We start from the raw sequence: 13,890 nt of genomic DNA on the forward strand, positions 1-13,890 counted from the left end.
AGTAGCTGGGAGATGGATGGGAAATGGGCGTTAGGTGGTTTATAGACCCACGAAGGTAGAGCCTGTTACCGCAGCAAAGGTCCCTTGGAATTGGGGAAGGAAGGGGATTTCCTCCACTGGAGCCCCTAAATACTTCCAATCTCAAGAGTAAAGGAAGAGAAGCTGCGCTAGATGAGGGCAGCGATGTGTGTGTGTGTGTGCTTGGGGGACGGGGCTGGCCCTGCAGCCTTAGCTGCTTTGAGCCTCCCCCACATTGTCTCTTTGCAGCCAATAACCCAGCCCCCAACCTCTAGGCTACACACAACACCGTGTACAAACCACAGCAAATTTATTACTCAATATCCAGTGCCACATCATAGCACCACCCGGAGCCCTCACCTTCCCTCCCCACCTGGCCCCAAGGGTACACCCGAAACGGAAGAAACAAAAGTAAACCCAGATCCCTGCTCCTCCTCTGGCAGAAGGGGCCTTGGCCCCGGAAGCCCCTTTCCACAGGTCCCAGAAGGCAGGAGAGCGGAGCCCTCCGTGCCCAGAGAGCGGGGCCCCAGGCTCCAACAACAGAGACAACATGCAGGCAGGAGCAGAGGCCGGTGTCCGCGGGGGAGGAGGAGTTGTGGGGGAAGGGCACTGCCTGAGGAGTCCGGGAGTCTGGTCATCCCGGGATGCACGCGGGAGCTTCTGGGCAGCAGGGGCCGGCCCCTGGTTGGTTAGCGCTTCGACAGCTCATGGGACAGCCAGTCCAGCCCATCATACAAACCCGTGCCTTGGGTGGCACAGGTGGCCTGGACGTACCACTGTGGGGAGAAGGACAGAAGGGGGTCAGTAGCAGGGAAGAAAAGGAGATGCCTTTATTTCCTGCCTGGCCTTGGGGCCCCTTTGGGAGAGGCAGGCCCTCACCGTGCGGCTGCGCAAGTGCTGTAGCCCCAGCTTGTCGGTCAGCTCGCTCACGGGCATGGCGTTGGGCATGTCCTGCTTGTTGGCAAACACCAGCAGCACCGCATCCCGCAGCTCATCCTCCTGCAGCTGGGAGAGGCGAAAGGGGTGGAATCAGCTGTGTACGGGAGCCCCCCTTTTTACCTTCTAGCATATTTGTGAGAGGAATAGACTATTGCGTCGTCTACCGCTGAACCCAAGACAGAGTTATAAACTAGCTTGAGGCCATTTTGGCCTGAAGTTCAGAAAGGGTCTTTTTCTAATTTGACTCCTTGCCCTAGTCAAAATGACAAAATTTCCAAACGGAAACATAAGAGCGTAAGATGATGTTTCTCTCCACCACGTAGAACTCCCCGCTCCCCACCAACTTCTCAGAGTCAGTTGTGAAGACAGGAGAGAATGCAAGGAAAAAGTAAGTCCTATACTTTTTACCTGACCCCAATTCAAAACAGGGTGAGCTACTTCTTGTGACTGTGTCCACAAAGAGAATCACATATTCAAGGCCGATGAGGCATTTCCTGACTCTCACACCAGCACAGAGATCTCTCTGTCCCAGGGCTCTGGGTGCTCACCATCTTCTGGAGTTCATCAGCAGATTCCTGGACCCGCTCTCGGTCATTACTGTCCACCACGAAGATGAGGCCCTGGGTGGGAAGGAAGAAAGGAAGGAGGAGCAATCACTCGAGCCTGGGACATATACACCCTTGTCTGGCTCTTTCTCTCTTCTGCCCACGTCTAATTGTGTCTGAACCCTTCTCATCTAGTAAACTTCCACTACGGCTTTGCAGATGTCCTCGCACAAACTGGAGACACCCAGCAAAGGATACAGCCTCTGCCCTCAGGCAAGCAGTCTAGCTAAAAAGATGTGCAAGGGAACAGGGAAAGACATGTGATGAGAGCTAAATCAGGCAGTGTGGATTTGGAATTCTGCTTCTCAGGAGAAGCTTACGGTGGCTAAGTCTCAGAAGTCTGAGGCCAGTTCTGAAGGATGAGGAGAGGCTAGCCTACAAATGAGGGTAGAAAGAAGTAAGGGTTTTTTCCTGGCCTCGGCCAACATCTCAGTCTTTCTAACCTTAACCCTCTTCCCCTGGGGTTGGGAAGCCCCAACCTGAGTGTTCTGGAAGTAGTGCCGCCACAGAGGCCGAATCTTGTCCTGGCCTCCCACGTCCCACACTGTGAAACAGATGTTCTTGTATTCCACTGTTTCCACGTTGAAGCCTGCAGATAATTGGTAAAAATATGAGGAAAAAATCCTGAGAGGAAGGAACTCACTAAAACTAAGTGGATTAAGCAGGGATATAAAACTGGAAGGCAACGATCAAGGCCCAGGGGAAAAGAACCCCAGAGGACCAGCTAGCCCACAGATGGGGCCGGGCTAGGTCACATCCATCCCGCCTCATCTTGCACGTAAAGATACCCTGACCCACTTCTCAGGTAGCAGTATCTGATGTCAGGGTCAGCTCCCTGCACAGAAATAAGGGCCTGGGGCAGAATGCAGAGCAGATCCTCAGAAGGGCCGCCGCCGCGCTCCCGCTCCTCCCGGTCTCGCCTCCGGACTCACCTATGGTGGGGATGGTGGTGACAATCTCCCCCAACTTCAGTTTGTACAGGATTGTGGTCTTGCCAGCTGCATCCAAGCCAACTGCAACGGAGAGGGGCACGGGGATGGAGATGGGAGCGAGGGAGCCCCCTAGAGCCCAGGGAAGGGGAGAGGCCAGGACAGCTGACGGTGACGGGGGCGGAGAGCCCGAGCGCCTCCAGGTGCGCGCCGTTATCTACCTTCGGGGCCTTGAGTGCAGTAGGGTGGGGAGCGCCAACTCCTGCCCCCAAAGCGGGGGAGGGGCGGCAGAGGATTGAGGGGAAAGAGGCGCAAGAGAAAGGCCGCGCTCCTTTTAAAAGTCGTCTCCAAGGGCGGAATCCTCCCTTCTTACCAGCCGGGCTGCGGCGAAGGGAGCTTCACCCCAACCAGGCCCGCAGCTCTCAGTCTCAGGCCCCGGGGACAGTGCTGCAGACCTCGACCCACCCGAGAGTAGCGGCCCCAGGGGGTTAGGAGGTGGGTGACTCGGGGTCAGAGACCGAGGTGAGCTGGGCTGGAGGGACGCGGGGGCGAGAGGGCTGCGCGGGGGCTGGCGCTCCAGTCCGGGCCGCGCGCTTGATCTGCCTCACCCATGAGGATCCGCATCTGCTTCTTCCCAAAGATCCGCGAAAAGAGCGCGGACACGGTGAGGCCCATGGCGGGGCCCGGGGGAGGGGGCGCGGGCACGGACGCGGGGTGCGGGCTGGAACCGGCCGCTGGGGGATGGGGCCCAGCAGCAGCAGAAGGAGGAGGCGCCGCCGCGGCCGCCGCGCGTCCCGGCCGGCCCTACGTCACCTCGGGCCGTCCCCCGCCCTGGCCCCGCCCCCCAGGCACGCCCCCGCCCCGCCTCCAGACCGTGGCTCGGGAAGACACTGAAGTTGAGCGAGCCTCCGCATCCTCCACGGGTCCCGCGCCAGCTTTAAAGATGGAAAGGGCCTGGGTCTCCCCCAGTTCCTAGCGCGCCTGTCAGGTCTACGGCGCTGAACCGGCAACCCGGGCAGGGCCGAGGAAAGCCTACAACGCTTCATGACGGTCCCCCACCCCCATCTTCAGTGGCCGGTCGCTGGGCCTTGGTTTGTTGCGTCCAACGCACTCTGGGCTCCGGTTTAGCTCTTGGTGACCTCCAGCCTCCTCCCCGGGGGAGAGGAAGTTCTGTGCAAGTGTCTTAATCTTCCCTTTTGTCCTCCCAGCGAGGGACTCTGAACGTAGCAGGTGGTTCAGTGACCGTAGAATCTCGAGAGGAGTACGCCAGAGGTGGAAGAAGATGCACTTCATGGTTCCTTAAAAGGCCACCTTCATAGATCCCCAATCAGCAGAAACAGTGGAAGATCCCCAGTTCTGGCGGCGGGCTCCTAGACCCTACTCCTGTATACTGGAGAACTCTGCCTTCGCCTTGATGGCCCTGGAAACAATGCCTTTCAGTCGAAGAGGGCAGCCTTTCTAAAGTTCCCTCCTCACTCTGCCGCAGACCTGGGAACTTGGATTTTCAGTGCACAGCTATCTAGGATTTTGTGAGGCTCTTGCCAAAGAGCTTCATAAGTTATTTACCCACTCATCTTAGCATCTGAGGCGAAATAGCAAGATAGGAATTAATTTAAATTTCTTCTATGGCAGAGACTGGGTCAATGCCAGGCACCTAATATATGCTTAACAAATGCTGGCTGGGTTGAATGGACTAATTGGTTGCTCAGTGGAGCAAGGGCAGGCGTTTTGCCTATTCTGGATTTGCAGTGGGCTTCTAGGATCAGTTGCTTATGGACTGAACATGGTGAAGTGAGCTGGGAATCAGAGAAAGTTCCTTCCTCCCTCCCTCCTTCCCTCCCTCCCTTCCACAAATATTTACTGAGTACCCACTTTGTGCCATTGTTCCAGGCCTCAGTTCAATTCTCAGTTCTGCCTTTTTTGGGGGGGGGGCCTTGACTTCAACAATACTCACAACCTATCATTTTCTCATCTATAAAGGGAGACTAATATCTGTCCTGTCTCATGAGGTTATGGTGAAGATTAAAATGATAAGATAATGTATCTGAATGTTTTGTGTGATGCAGATGATGTTATCTGGGCCACCAAGAATCTGGGTCTGAACAGACTTCTAGTGTCTGCCCCATCCTGACCCTCAGTCTGTAAAGAGAACAGACTCTGGGCACCAGGTATGAGTGAATACATGACTTTTTTACTCTTCAATCCTAGACTTGCATTCTTAAGAAGGTTTTTACAATGTTGAAGAGCACATTTAAAAGAGTTCCGATATAATAACACAACTAGTGGTGACCAAGTCATCTTTAGCTCTTTCAATTAGCCTTTTTCTTTCCATCCCTGTTGTCACTGCTCTATTTCACTACCATCTGATCCCCATGAATGAAAATGGCCTTCTGCACCTTGGTATCTTCACCTTGTCATACAAGACTTGATGCTGCCACTCTTGCGATGAAAATCCTTTAGTGTCTTATCACCCAAGATAAAATCCAAATGCCTTAATTTGGGTCCTCATCTATTGTGTCAGCCCCATCTGTTGCCACCTCCTTTGCATACCCTAAGCTACTGCCTTGAAATGATTCTCAGTGAGCCAGGCTCTCTGATGCCCCAGGAGTCCTTGCAATTTTTCCCCTCTTCCTGGAATGTTTGTTTCCCTCATCTCTAGTTAGATGGGCAATCAGTACTCATCCTCCAAATCCCAAAGTATTTCCACTGAGAGCCTTCTCTGTCTCCCCTAGACAGGCCTCCCTCCTCTTAACTTCTGTACCACTTTGAATATACTCCTGTTTGCATGTCTGCTTCCTCTCTAGATTTGGTCTCCTTGAGGGCAGGACCTTGTCTCTTCATGGTGATCATCTGGCACAGCATTTGGTTATGTTGAGACTCGGACTGATCCAGATAGGATTCTAAACTTACTGCTGTGTGACCTTGGGCGTGTTACTTAGCTTCTCTGTGCCTCATGTTTCCCTATCTGTAAAATAGTGCTAATAATACCCACTCAGCAGAATTATTGTAAAGACTAAATAGCAAAACTCCTGTGAAGCTTCTGAAATATAGTTGGCACTTAGGATGGACATCACGGCTATATATATTCATCTATATATATTTGTTTAATGAACTCAGCAGAACTCAGGAAGGATGCTAATAATTATACTGTACACCTACTAGGTGCCAAATACTGTCCTAGAAAGGGTTGCCATTTTTGTGGTCCGAAAGGGAGTCTTAATTGTTGCTCTTTAGGGACAAATGCACTGAGCCCCCAAACAGTGGGGTCGTGTCGCTCACAGTGCGACGTCGCCCCCGTCCCTCGCTAGGCAGATCGTAGCGCTAGGGCAAGATCAGGCGCCCTCACCAAACCAGCATTACTTCCGTGTACTCGACTTTGCTTGCTCTGCTCTGGTGGAGAGTGACCAGCGCTCTGTTGGAGAGTGACCGACTCGTGGGCCAGCTGGGCTCGCAACAGGCGGCTTCCCACCCATCGGCTGAAGTAGCCCCGCCCACCTCGCTCCCACGGGGGGCGGGGCCTGAGGCGTCGTGCTGTCGTCACTTCCAGCGGACCCGGAAGCGCGGTTGTCCAGCCGCTACAGTTGGGAAGTCGGAATGGGGCTGCGGTCAGCTTAAAGCTTTGGCCCGTCGTGAGGCCGGGGCCGGCCGGTGCTGCTGTGGCCCGGGCGAGCGGGGAGCGCGGAGCGGCTTTTGGGACAGTGCGGGCGAGCCCTGGCAGTGTGCTCCTCTCGTGCCAGCGTCGCCCCACCTCTAGGATAGGACCCGCCCCTCCCCTCCTGCCTGGGACCTGGCAGGCGCTTCTGCCAGGCTGCCCCGCTGCCCTGCATCCGGTCTTGAATAGCTGTGAGGAGTGGATGTGCGGCCTTAGGGACAACTCTCTCCCCGCCAGCGTCTTCGTGACCCTCTCCCAGGCTGTCCGAACACTGACGTGGAACAACCCGTTCTGAACCCTCATGGAGAAGTTTGGAATGAATTTCGGGGGCGGCCCAAGCAAGAAGGACCTGCTGGAGACCATTGAGACCCAGAAGAAGCAGCTCCTCCAGTACCAGGCACGTCTCAAGGATGTAGTCCGCGCCTATAAAAGTCTGCTGAAAGAGAAAGAGGCGCTGGAGGCCAGCATTAAGGTGCTGTCGGTATCCCACGAGGCGGATGTGGGCCTTGCGGGTGTCCAGCCTCAAGGCCTCACCTTTCCTGACCCTGTGGATGACCGATGCTCCACTCACAGCGAGGATAGCACTGGGACCGCCACCAGCGTAGATACTGCGGCCAGTCTCACCAGCACCAAGGGTGAGTTTGGGGTAGAAGATGACAGACTGGCCCGTGGACCACCACCTCTAAAGTCCGAAGAGGCCAGCGGATCGGAGAGCGGCGTTAGCAGTAGTAGTAGTGGGGATGGACCGTCTGGGAGTGGGGAGGTGGACAAACGACTGCACCAGCTGAAGACTCAGTTGGTGACTTTGACCAGCTCTTTGGCTACAGTCACCCAGGAGAAGTCCCGCATGGAAGCTTCTTACCTGGCTGACAAAAAGAAGATGAAACAGGACTTAGATAATGCCAGTAAAAAAGCAGAGGAGGAGAGGGGCCGGCTGGAGGGAGAATTGAAGGGGCTGCAGGATCAGATAGCAGAAACCAAAGCCCGACTTATCACGCAGCAGCACGATCGGGCCCAAGAGCAGAGAGACCATGCCTTGATGCTGCGTGAGCTCCAGAAGCTGCTGCAGGAGGAGAGGACCCAGCGCCAGGACTTGGAGCTTCGATTGGAAGAGACCCGAGAAGCTCTGGCTGGGCGGGCCTATGCAGCCGGTCAGATGGAAGGGTTTGAACTGCAAACCAAGCAGCTGACCCGTGAGGTAGAGGAGCTGAAAGGTGAGCTGCAGGCTCTTCGAGATGAGAAGAATCGGCCTGACCCCCGGCTGCAGGAGCTTCAGGAAGAGGCCGCCTGCCTTAAAAGCCATTTCCAGGCTCAGCTGCAGCAGGAAATGAGGAAGGTAATTATCTTCATCTCCTCCAAACATTAGTCATTTAACCTGAAGTGGGGAAATATTAGGGCTTTTTTTTCTCCTTTGATAGTTAGAACTAAGTGGCTGCACTGTCGATTTTTGATGCTATTCAAAAAGTTTCACTTGTGAGTCCTGGGAAATCCTTTTCTGTGTGGTGTCAACAGTATCCACAGAGTGTGCTTCCAATAGGATGTGGAGTTTCTGAGTGTAGGCCGGGTTGGAGCCAGACAGCTCTGAGCATCTGGGCATTGGCATCTTCCCAGCTGTGCTCTGTGAAGCAGTGTGGTGGCGGCTGTGCAGTGAAAGGTGGAGTGTATGCTTGTAGGAATATGCCTATATATAGGTAGCAGCGTATGCCTATAGGTAGGGTGGCTGAAGGGGGCAAAGGGAATTTTCTCAGGAGAAATAACCTGTTGTATTGCTCGCAGTCAACATTTGCCTTGTCTGGAAAGGTATGCTATTTTACAGTGCCACCTTTCAGTGTGGGGAGAGATCCAAGTCAATTTTGAACTTCCAGGAATAATGGAAGAGGAAAAGAATGTCATATGGTTAAGAGCACACTTCACATGTGAGCTTGGCGTATGAGAAGAGAGAGCAGAAACACTGAAGCAGAACAACAGCAGATCTACAAAGGTTCTTAATGTTGTTTGGTATAATGTGTGTCTGGGAGCAGGTTACAGGAGCTTGGGTTAGCTCCCAAACGAACAGAAAAATTCCCAGTTTCCATTTTTGCCAGGCCACCTCCATCCCGTAACCCTTTTGCTCCCCTCTCTTGCTTTCTCAAAGTTTGCCATCGGGCCTAGTGGCTTTTCTGGATGCATCTCCACCTGTTCCCTTGTTTTCCAGACAGCCCTCGCCGAAGATCAGCTACGACAGCAATCGCAGTTGGAAGAGCAGAGGGTGGCGGCCCTGGAGAATCAAATATCGGAGGTGTCGGAACTGCTGGGCACCTATGAGAAAGCCAAGCAGAAGGACCAGCTGGCCATCCAGAAGCTGAAGGAGCGCATTCTTCAGCTGGACCTGGAGAACAAGACACTGGCGCTAGCGGCCTCTAGCCGGTGCCCTCTGGACAGCCGTGGAGAGGAGTCCAGTCTGGATGTCAATGTCCTGAAGGACAAGATGGAGAAGCTGAAGAGGCTGCTGCAGGTTGCGGCCAGGAAGAGCCAGGTGACCTTGGACGTGGAGAAGCTCTGCAACCTGGAGATAATGCCCAGCTCAGAGGCTGCCGACGGTGAGAAGGCCAGCGCGCTCTACTACCAGCAGGAGCTGAAACAGCTGAAGGAGGAGTTTGAGAGGTACAAGATGCGGGCCCAGGTCGTCCTCAAGGGCAGGAACGTCAAAGACGGGAACCTGAGCAAGGAGCTGGAGGAAGCCCGGGAGCAGCTGGCGGAGCTGAAGGAGAAGTACATCTCGCTGCGGCTGTCCTGCGAGGAGCTCGAATGCCAGCACCAGCAGGAGGCTGAGGGCTGGAAGCAGGAGCTGGCCCGGCTGCACCACATCCACCGGCAGGAACTGGAGCGGAGCCAGCTGGACTTCAGGGACCGCGCGCTGAAACTGGAGGAGGAGCTGCACAAGCAGCGGGACCGGGCCCTGGCCGTGCTGGCCGAGAAGGACCTGGAGCTGGAGCAGCTGCGTTCCGTGGCCGTGTCCTCTGGGCCGCCGGGACGCAGAAGCCCTGTGGGCAGTGTGGGCCCCGGGGATCCGGTGGACACTTCTGCCCCGGACAGCCTGACCCAAGCCCTGCAACTAGCTGCGGTCAGCGAGCCCACTTTCTTCCTTTACGCCGAGCAGTTGGCCCGCAAGGAGGTGGAGATCACGTCATTGAGGAAGCAGAAGCACAGGCTGGAGGGGGAGGTGCATCAGCTGCAGGATCGGCTGCTGGAGGAGGGGGAGCGGCACCGGGAGGAGGTGGGAGCCCTGCAGAGCCACATTGCAAAGAGCATCAGGGACCAGAGTCGGGAGGGCGCCAACCTGGAGTACCTCAAGAACATCATCTACCGCTTCCTGACCTTGCCGGACACCGTGGGCCGCCAGCAGACGCTCACCGCCATCCTCACCATCCTGCACTTCAGTCCAGAGGAGAAACAAGTGATCATGCGGCTCCCAGCTGGTGGCAGTTGGTGGCCTTCTGGCAAGAGATGACGCCATTTTCACTAACTCGTCCATTTTCTGTGCCTCTTCGGTGAGGAGGGGCAGCCTCTGGTTTCTCCTGCCTCTTCTGTTACATTATCATTTATTTCTTCACTGTGTTGACCTGGGAGGAATCCTCAATGTGGGTTGGGATTTTCTGCCAAATGCCATGAATGCCATTTTATCCTTGGGCCCTAGAGATACTGAAAGTGTTGGGACAGCATCTTCTGGTGGTGTGTGTGAGGGGAAGCGGGGGGGAGAGGTTAGGACTCAGAGGTGCAAAAGTTGGGGAAGTGAGAGTCTTTTAACATAAGGTGTTTTGGGTTTTAATATCATGCTCCTAGTGCAGAGCTAGGAGTACATATGACTCCAAAGGGAGTTCAGTTAATTTCTAAACATGCACAAGGACCAGATATTTACTCCATCTCATCAAAATCTTGAGTCTTGTCAACTGCTGCCCCAATTCTCTGGGGACAGAAATTCAGGCTGGAGAGGGACCAGGAAGTTTGAAATAGTGACAGATTGTCCCCTAGTCCAAACGGCCGAGGAATAGTGAACTTGGGAAGTTCATCTTGGAACTGGGAAGCTTGGAATACTTAGGACTAGGTATGACCTAATCAGTCTGGACAAAACACACCACCTGTGACCATCCTAGAGCGAACCCTGAGCACCAGCTGGATCTTAGGGATTTCCTGAGTGACCTGCTTTGGGCCTGGATAGGGTTCTAGACCTCTCACATTTGTCCCTGCCTTAACCTGTCTGCCCAGGGCTGGCCTGAGATTGTGAGTGAATGACTTTGCTAGCTTTCGCTCAATGTTGAACATCCATTAAGAAAAAAATTCTACCTTCTTACAGAGAGGGGTCTGATCAGGAAGCTCTGATCCTGCCTGGATACAAGGAGTTAGCTCAGAGATTTACACCCTCCCCCGCCAAGCTGTTTCTGCCTTTGTAGGGACAGGGAAGAGGAAGAAGGTCTGCTGCAGAGGATTCCAGAAGGATGCTGTGACCCTCACAGGAAAGTGGTGGAAATTCAGCTGAGGCCGGGCTGGGGTACTTGCTGCTCCGTGGATAGCATTCTGGCTAAATCTCCCCGACCCTGCAGCCAGGGTGTTCATGCATTACTGTCACCAGAGTACTTTGCCCACTCACTTAGGGAGGTCATAGAGTTTCAGTCCGAAAGCCTCGTCTTCCCCACACATGTTACTACTAAAGGAGGGGCTCAGAAAGGTTGGGTTCAAACAGTATCACTTCCCTATTCTTTGCTTTCCCCGCATCTCCTCTTGCTGGTTGTAGAGATCTTTGGATCCTAAAGACCAGTGCTTTGCCACTGACTGGGCTGATATGTATCTTTCTGTTATTTCATCATAGCAGTCTGTTTTGTGAGGGTTTGGGGGTGCAGAGACTGTGATTAAATGTTCTGATTGGGAGGCTGGGTGACCTGGACTGTTTACAGTAAGCAGACTTAGCAGAACAGAAGTGATGTGTTCAAATGATAATAACAATAACCACGGAATCATTAAACCTGACCAACTTGACCTGTGTGCCTCCTTAATGGTATATATATATATATATATGTATGTATATACACACACACACATATATATATATGGACATAAATGGAGTGTGAATGTAAATGGGAAATGGAAAGGATGTAAGAAATATATCATCATATTAATCCATGAGCTTGAATCTAGGGAGGAATACTTCAGTGCTTTAACTGCCTCAATTACAGCCCAAATTTCTTAGCCTGGAATTGTGTATGAGTGTTTGTGTATAGGCAACTACACTGGAAAAAGCCTTCTCATGGGTTTAGTAGGCGAGATTGAAACTTCCATAATTACTGCTTTAAACTTTATTTTATGTATTTTTAAAAATTTATTTTTAAAAATTTATTTATTTATTTTTGGCTGCGTTGGGTCTTCGTTGCTGCGCACGGGCTTTCTTTAGTTGCGGCGAGTGGGAGCTGCTCTTTGTTGCAGTGCGCGGGCTTCTCATTGCGGTGGCTTCTCGTTGTGGAGCACGGGCTCTAGGCGCATGGGCTTCAGTAGTTGTGGCACACGGGCTTAGTTGCTCCGCGACATGTGGGATCTTCCCGGACCAGGGCTCGAACCCGTGTGCCCTGCATTGGCAGGCGGATTCTTAACCACTGCGCCACCAGGGAAGCCCTGCTTTAAACTGTAGAAGTAATCTGCTTATGAATGCTTTATTATACTTCAAACCAGGATTCATGGTATCCTGGCAAAGTTTCTCAGGATATCAGGCTAAACTAAATGATGATGATGATGATGATGATGATGATGATGATGATGATGATATTGGTGGTGGTGGTGGTGGTGGTGGTGGTGGTGGTGATCATCTCTTAATTTTCTTACCTGATCCCCTTAAATGTAGGATATACTATGATTGTTGTTATTCCTAGGTGGTTTTGGACAGAATAGAAAGATCCATAGTCACAGCTGCTTTCCTAGGACTAATAATTCTGTGCTTTTGACTTTTGAGGAGATATTAAACGAGCAAAGAGAGAGAAAGAATTTAGATGAGACACAAAGAAAAAAATTTATAGTTTATTACAAGATATTGAATATCTTGAATATAGTTCCCTGTGCTATAGAGCAGGACCTTGTTGTTTATTTTATATATAGTAGTTTGTATCTGCTAATCCCAAACTGCTAATTTATCCCTTGCCCCCTTCCCCTTTGGTAATCATAAGTTTGTTTTCTGTGTCTGTGAGTCTGTTTCTGTTTTGTAAATAAGTTCATTTGTATCATTTTTTAGATTTTACATATAAGTGATACCATATTTGTTTTTCTCTGACTTCACTTAGTATGATAATCTCTAGGTCCATGCATGTTGCTACAAATGGCATTATTTCATTCTTTTTTATGGCTGAGTAGTAGTCCATTCTATGTATGTGTGTGTGTATATATATATATATATATATATATACCACATCTCCTTTATCCATTCATCTGTCAATGGACATTTAGGTTGTTTCCATGTCTTGGCTATCGTAAATAGTGCTGCAGTGAACATTGGGGTGCATGTATCTTTTTAAATTATAGTTTTCTCTAGATATATGCCCAGGCGTGGACTTGCTGGATCATATGGCAACTCTATTTTTAGTTTTTTGAGGAACCTCCATACTGTTCTTCATAGTGGCTACACCAATTTACATTCCCACCAACAGTGTATGAGGGTTCCCTTTTCTCCACACCCTCTCCAGCCTTTATTATTTGTAGACTTTTTGATGATGGCCATTCTGACTGGTGTGAGGTGATACCTCATTGTAGTTTTTATTTGCATTTTTCTAAATAATTAGCAATGTTGAATATCTTTTCATGTACCTATTGGCCATCTGTATGTTTTCTTTGGAGAAATGTCTATTCAGGTCTTCTGACCATTTTTTGATTGGGTTGTTTGTTTTTTGTTATTGAGTTACATGAGCTGTCTGTATATTTTGGAAATTAAGCCCTTTGTTGCATCATTTGCAAATATTTTCTCCCAGTCCATAGGTTGTCTTTTTGTTTCTTATATGGTTTCCTTTGCTGTGAAAAAGCTTGTAAGTTTGATTAGGACCCATTTGTTTATTTTTGTTTTTATTTCTGTTGCCTTGGGATACTGACCTAAGAAAACATTGCTGCGATTTATGCCAGAGAATGTTTTGCCTATGTACTCTTCTAGGAGTTTTGTGGTGTCTTGTCTTATATTTAAGTCTTTAAGCCACTTTTTACTTTTCTGTTTGGTGAGAGTGTATGTTCTAACTTCATTGATTTACATGCGGCTGTCCAGCTTTCCCAACACCACTTGCTGAAGAGACTGTCTTTTCTCCATTGTATATTCTTGCCTCCTTTGTCAAAGATTAATTGACTGTAGGTGCGTGGGTTTCTTTCTGGGCTCTCTATTATGTTCCATTGATCCATATGTCTGTTTTTGTGCCAGTACCTCTCTGTTTTGATTACTGCAGCTTTGTAGTATTGTCTGAAGTCTGGGAGGGTTATGCTTCCAGCTTTGTTCTTTTTCCTCAGGATTTCTTTGGCAGTTCTGGGTCTTTTGTGGTTCCATATAAATTTTAGGATTATTTAGAACTGGGATCATTTTAACTAAATGAGAGGAGGATATCAGCTATTACTATACTGTGTTCCAATAATAACCTCCAGTAAAGCTGGGGAAACAGCTTTGGGAATTGGAAGTAGAACTGTAATGAATTGGTCACTTTACCCAATCTTCAACCACCTCTACACTCTCCTCCACTCTCTTCCTCTGCTTCTC

At 50.9% G+C, this 13,890-nt stretch overlaps 2 protein-coding genes across 2 annotated transcripts; one reads left to right on the forward strand and one right to left on the reverse strand.

Moving 5' to 3' along the window:
* Positions 1-311: 311 nt before the first annotated feature.
* ARF5 (ARF GTPase 5) lies at positions 312-3,284 on the reverse strand. Its single transcript, XM_007114171.3, has 6 exons — positions 3,100-3,284; positions 2,495-2,575; positions 2,042-2,151; positions 1,506-1,577; positions 898-1,023; positions 312-794 (listed from the first exon to the last, which is right to left on the reverse strand). The coding sequence occupies exons 1-6, from the start codon at positions 3,164-3,166 to the stop codon at positions 708-710; spliced, it is 543 nt and encodes a 180-aa protein (XP_007114233.2). The 5' UTR covers positions 3,167-3,284; the 3' UTR covers positions 312-707.
* A 2,778-nt stretch (positions 3,285-6,062) lies between these two features.
* On the forward strand, positions 6,063-11,890 carry GCC1 (GRIP and coiled-coil domain containing 1). The gene is made up of 2 exons (XM_024128941.2): positions 6,063-7,479; positions 8,338-11,890. Exons 1-2 carry the CDS (start codon positions 6,445-6,447, stop codon positions 9,631-9,633), a joined length of 2,331 nt encoding a protein of 776 aa, XP_023984709.1. The 5' UTR covers positions 6,063-6,444; the 3' UTR covers positions 9,634-11,890.
* The last annotated feature ends 2,000 nt before the right edge of the window (positions 11,891-13,890 follow it).

This window comes from Physeter macrocephalus, unplaced genomic scaffold, assembly GCF_002837175.3.
Source record: "Physeter macrocephalus isolate SW-GA unplaced genomic scaffold, ASM283717v5 random_764, whole genome shotgun sequence".
Taxonomy (NCBI): Eukaryota; Metazoa; Chordata; class Mammalia; order Artiodactyla; family Physeteridae; genus Physeter; species Physeter macrocephalus.

What these genes read in the sequence shown, in the direction of transcription:
- GCC1 (XM_024128941.2), top strand. Translation starts at nt 6,445, where the DNA reads ATGGAGAAGTTTGGAATGAATTTCGGGGGCGGCCCAAGCAAGAAGGAC. An exon ending in TGCAGCAGGAAATGAGGAAG is followed by an intron (nt 7,480 to 8,337) that starts GTAATTATCTTC and finishes CTTGTTTTCCAG; the next exon opens with ACAGCCCTCGCCGAAGATCA.
- ARF5 (XM_007114171.3), bottom strand. Translation starts at nt 3,166, where the DNA reads ATGGGCCTCACCGTGTCCGCGCTCTTTTCGCGGATCTTTGGGAAGAAG. An exon ending in GCAGATGCGGATCCTCATGG is followed by an intron (nt 2,576 to 3,099) that starts GTGAGGCAGATC and finishes TCTCCGTTGCAG; the next exon opens with TTGGCTTGGATGCAGCTGGC. An exon ending in AGCACTTGCGCAGCCGCACG is followed by an intron (nt 795 to 897) that starts GTGAGGGCCTGC and finishes TTCTCCCCACAG; the next exon opens with TGGTACGTCCAGGCCACCTG.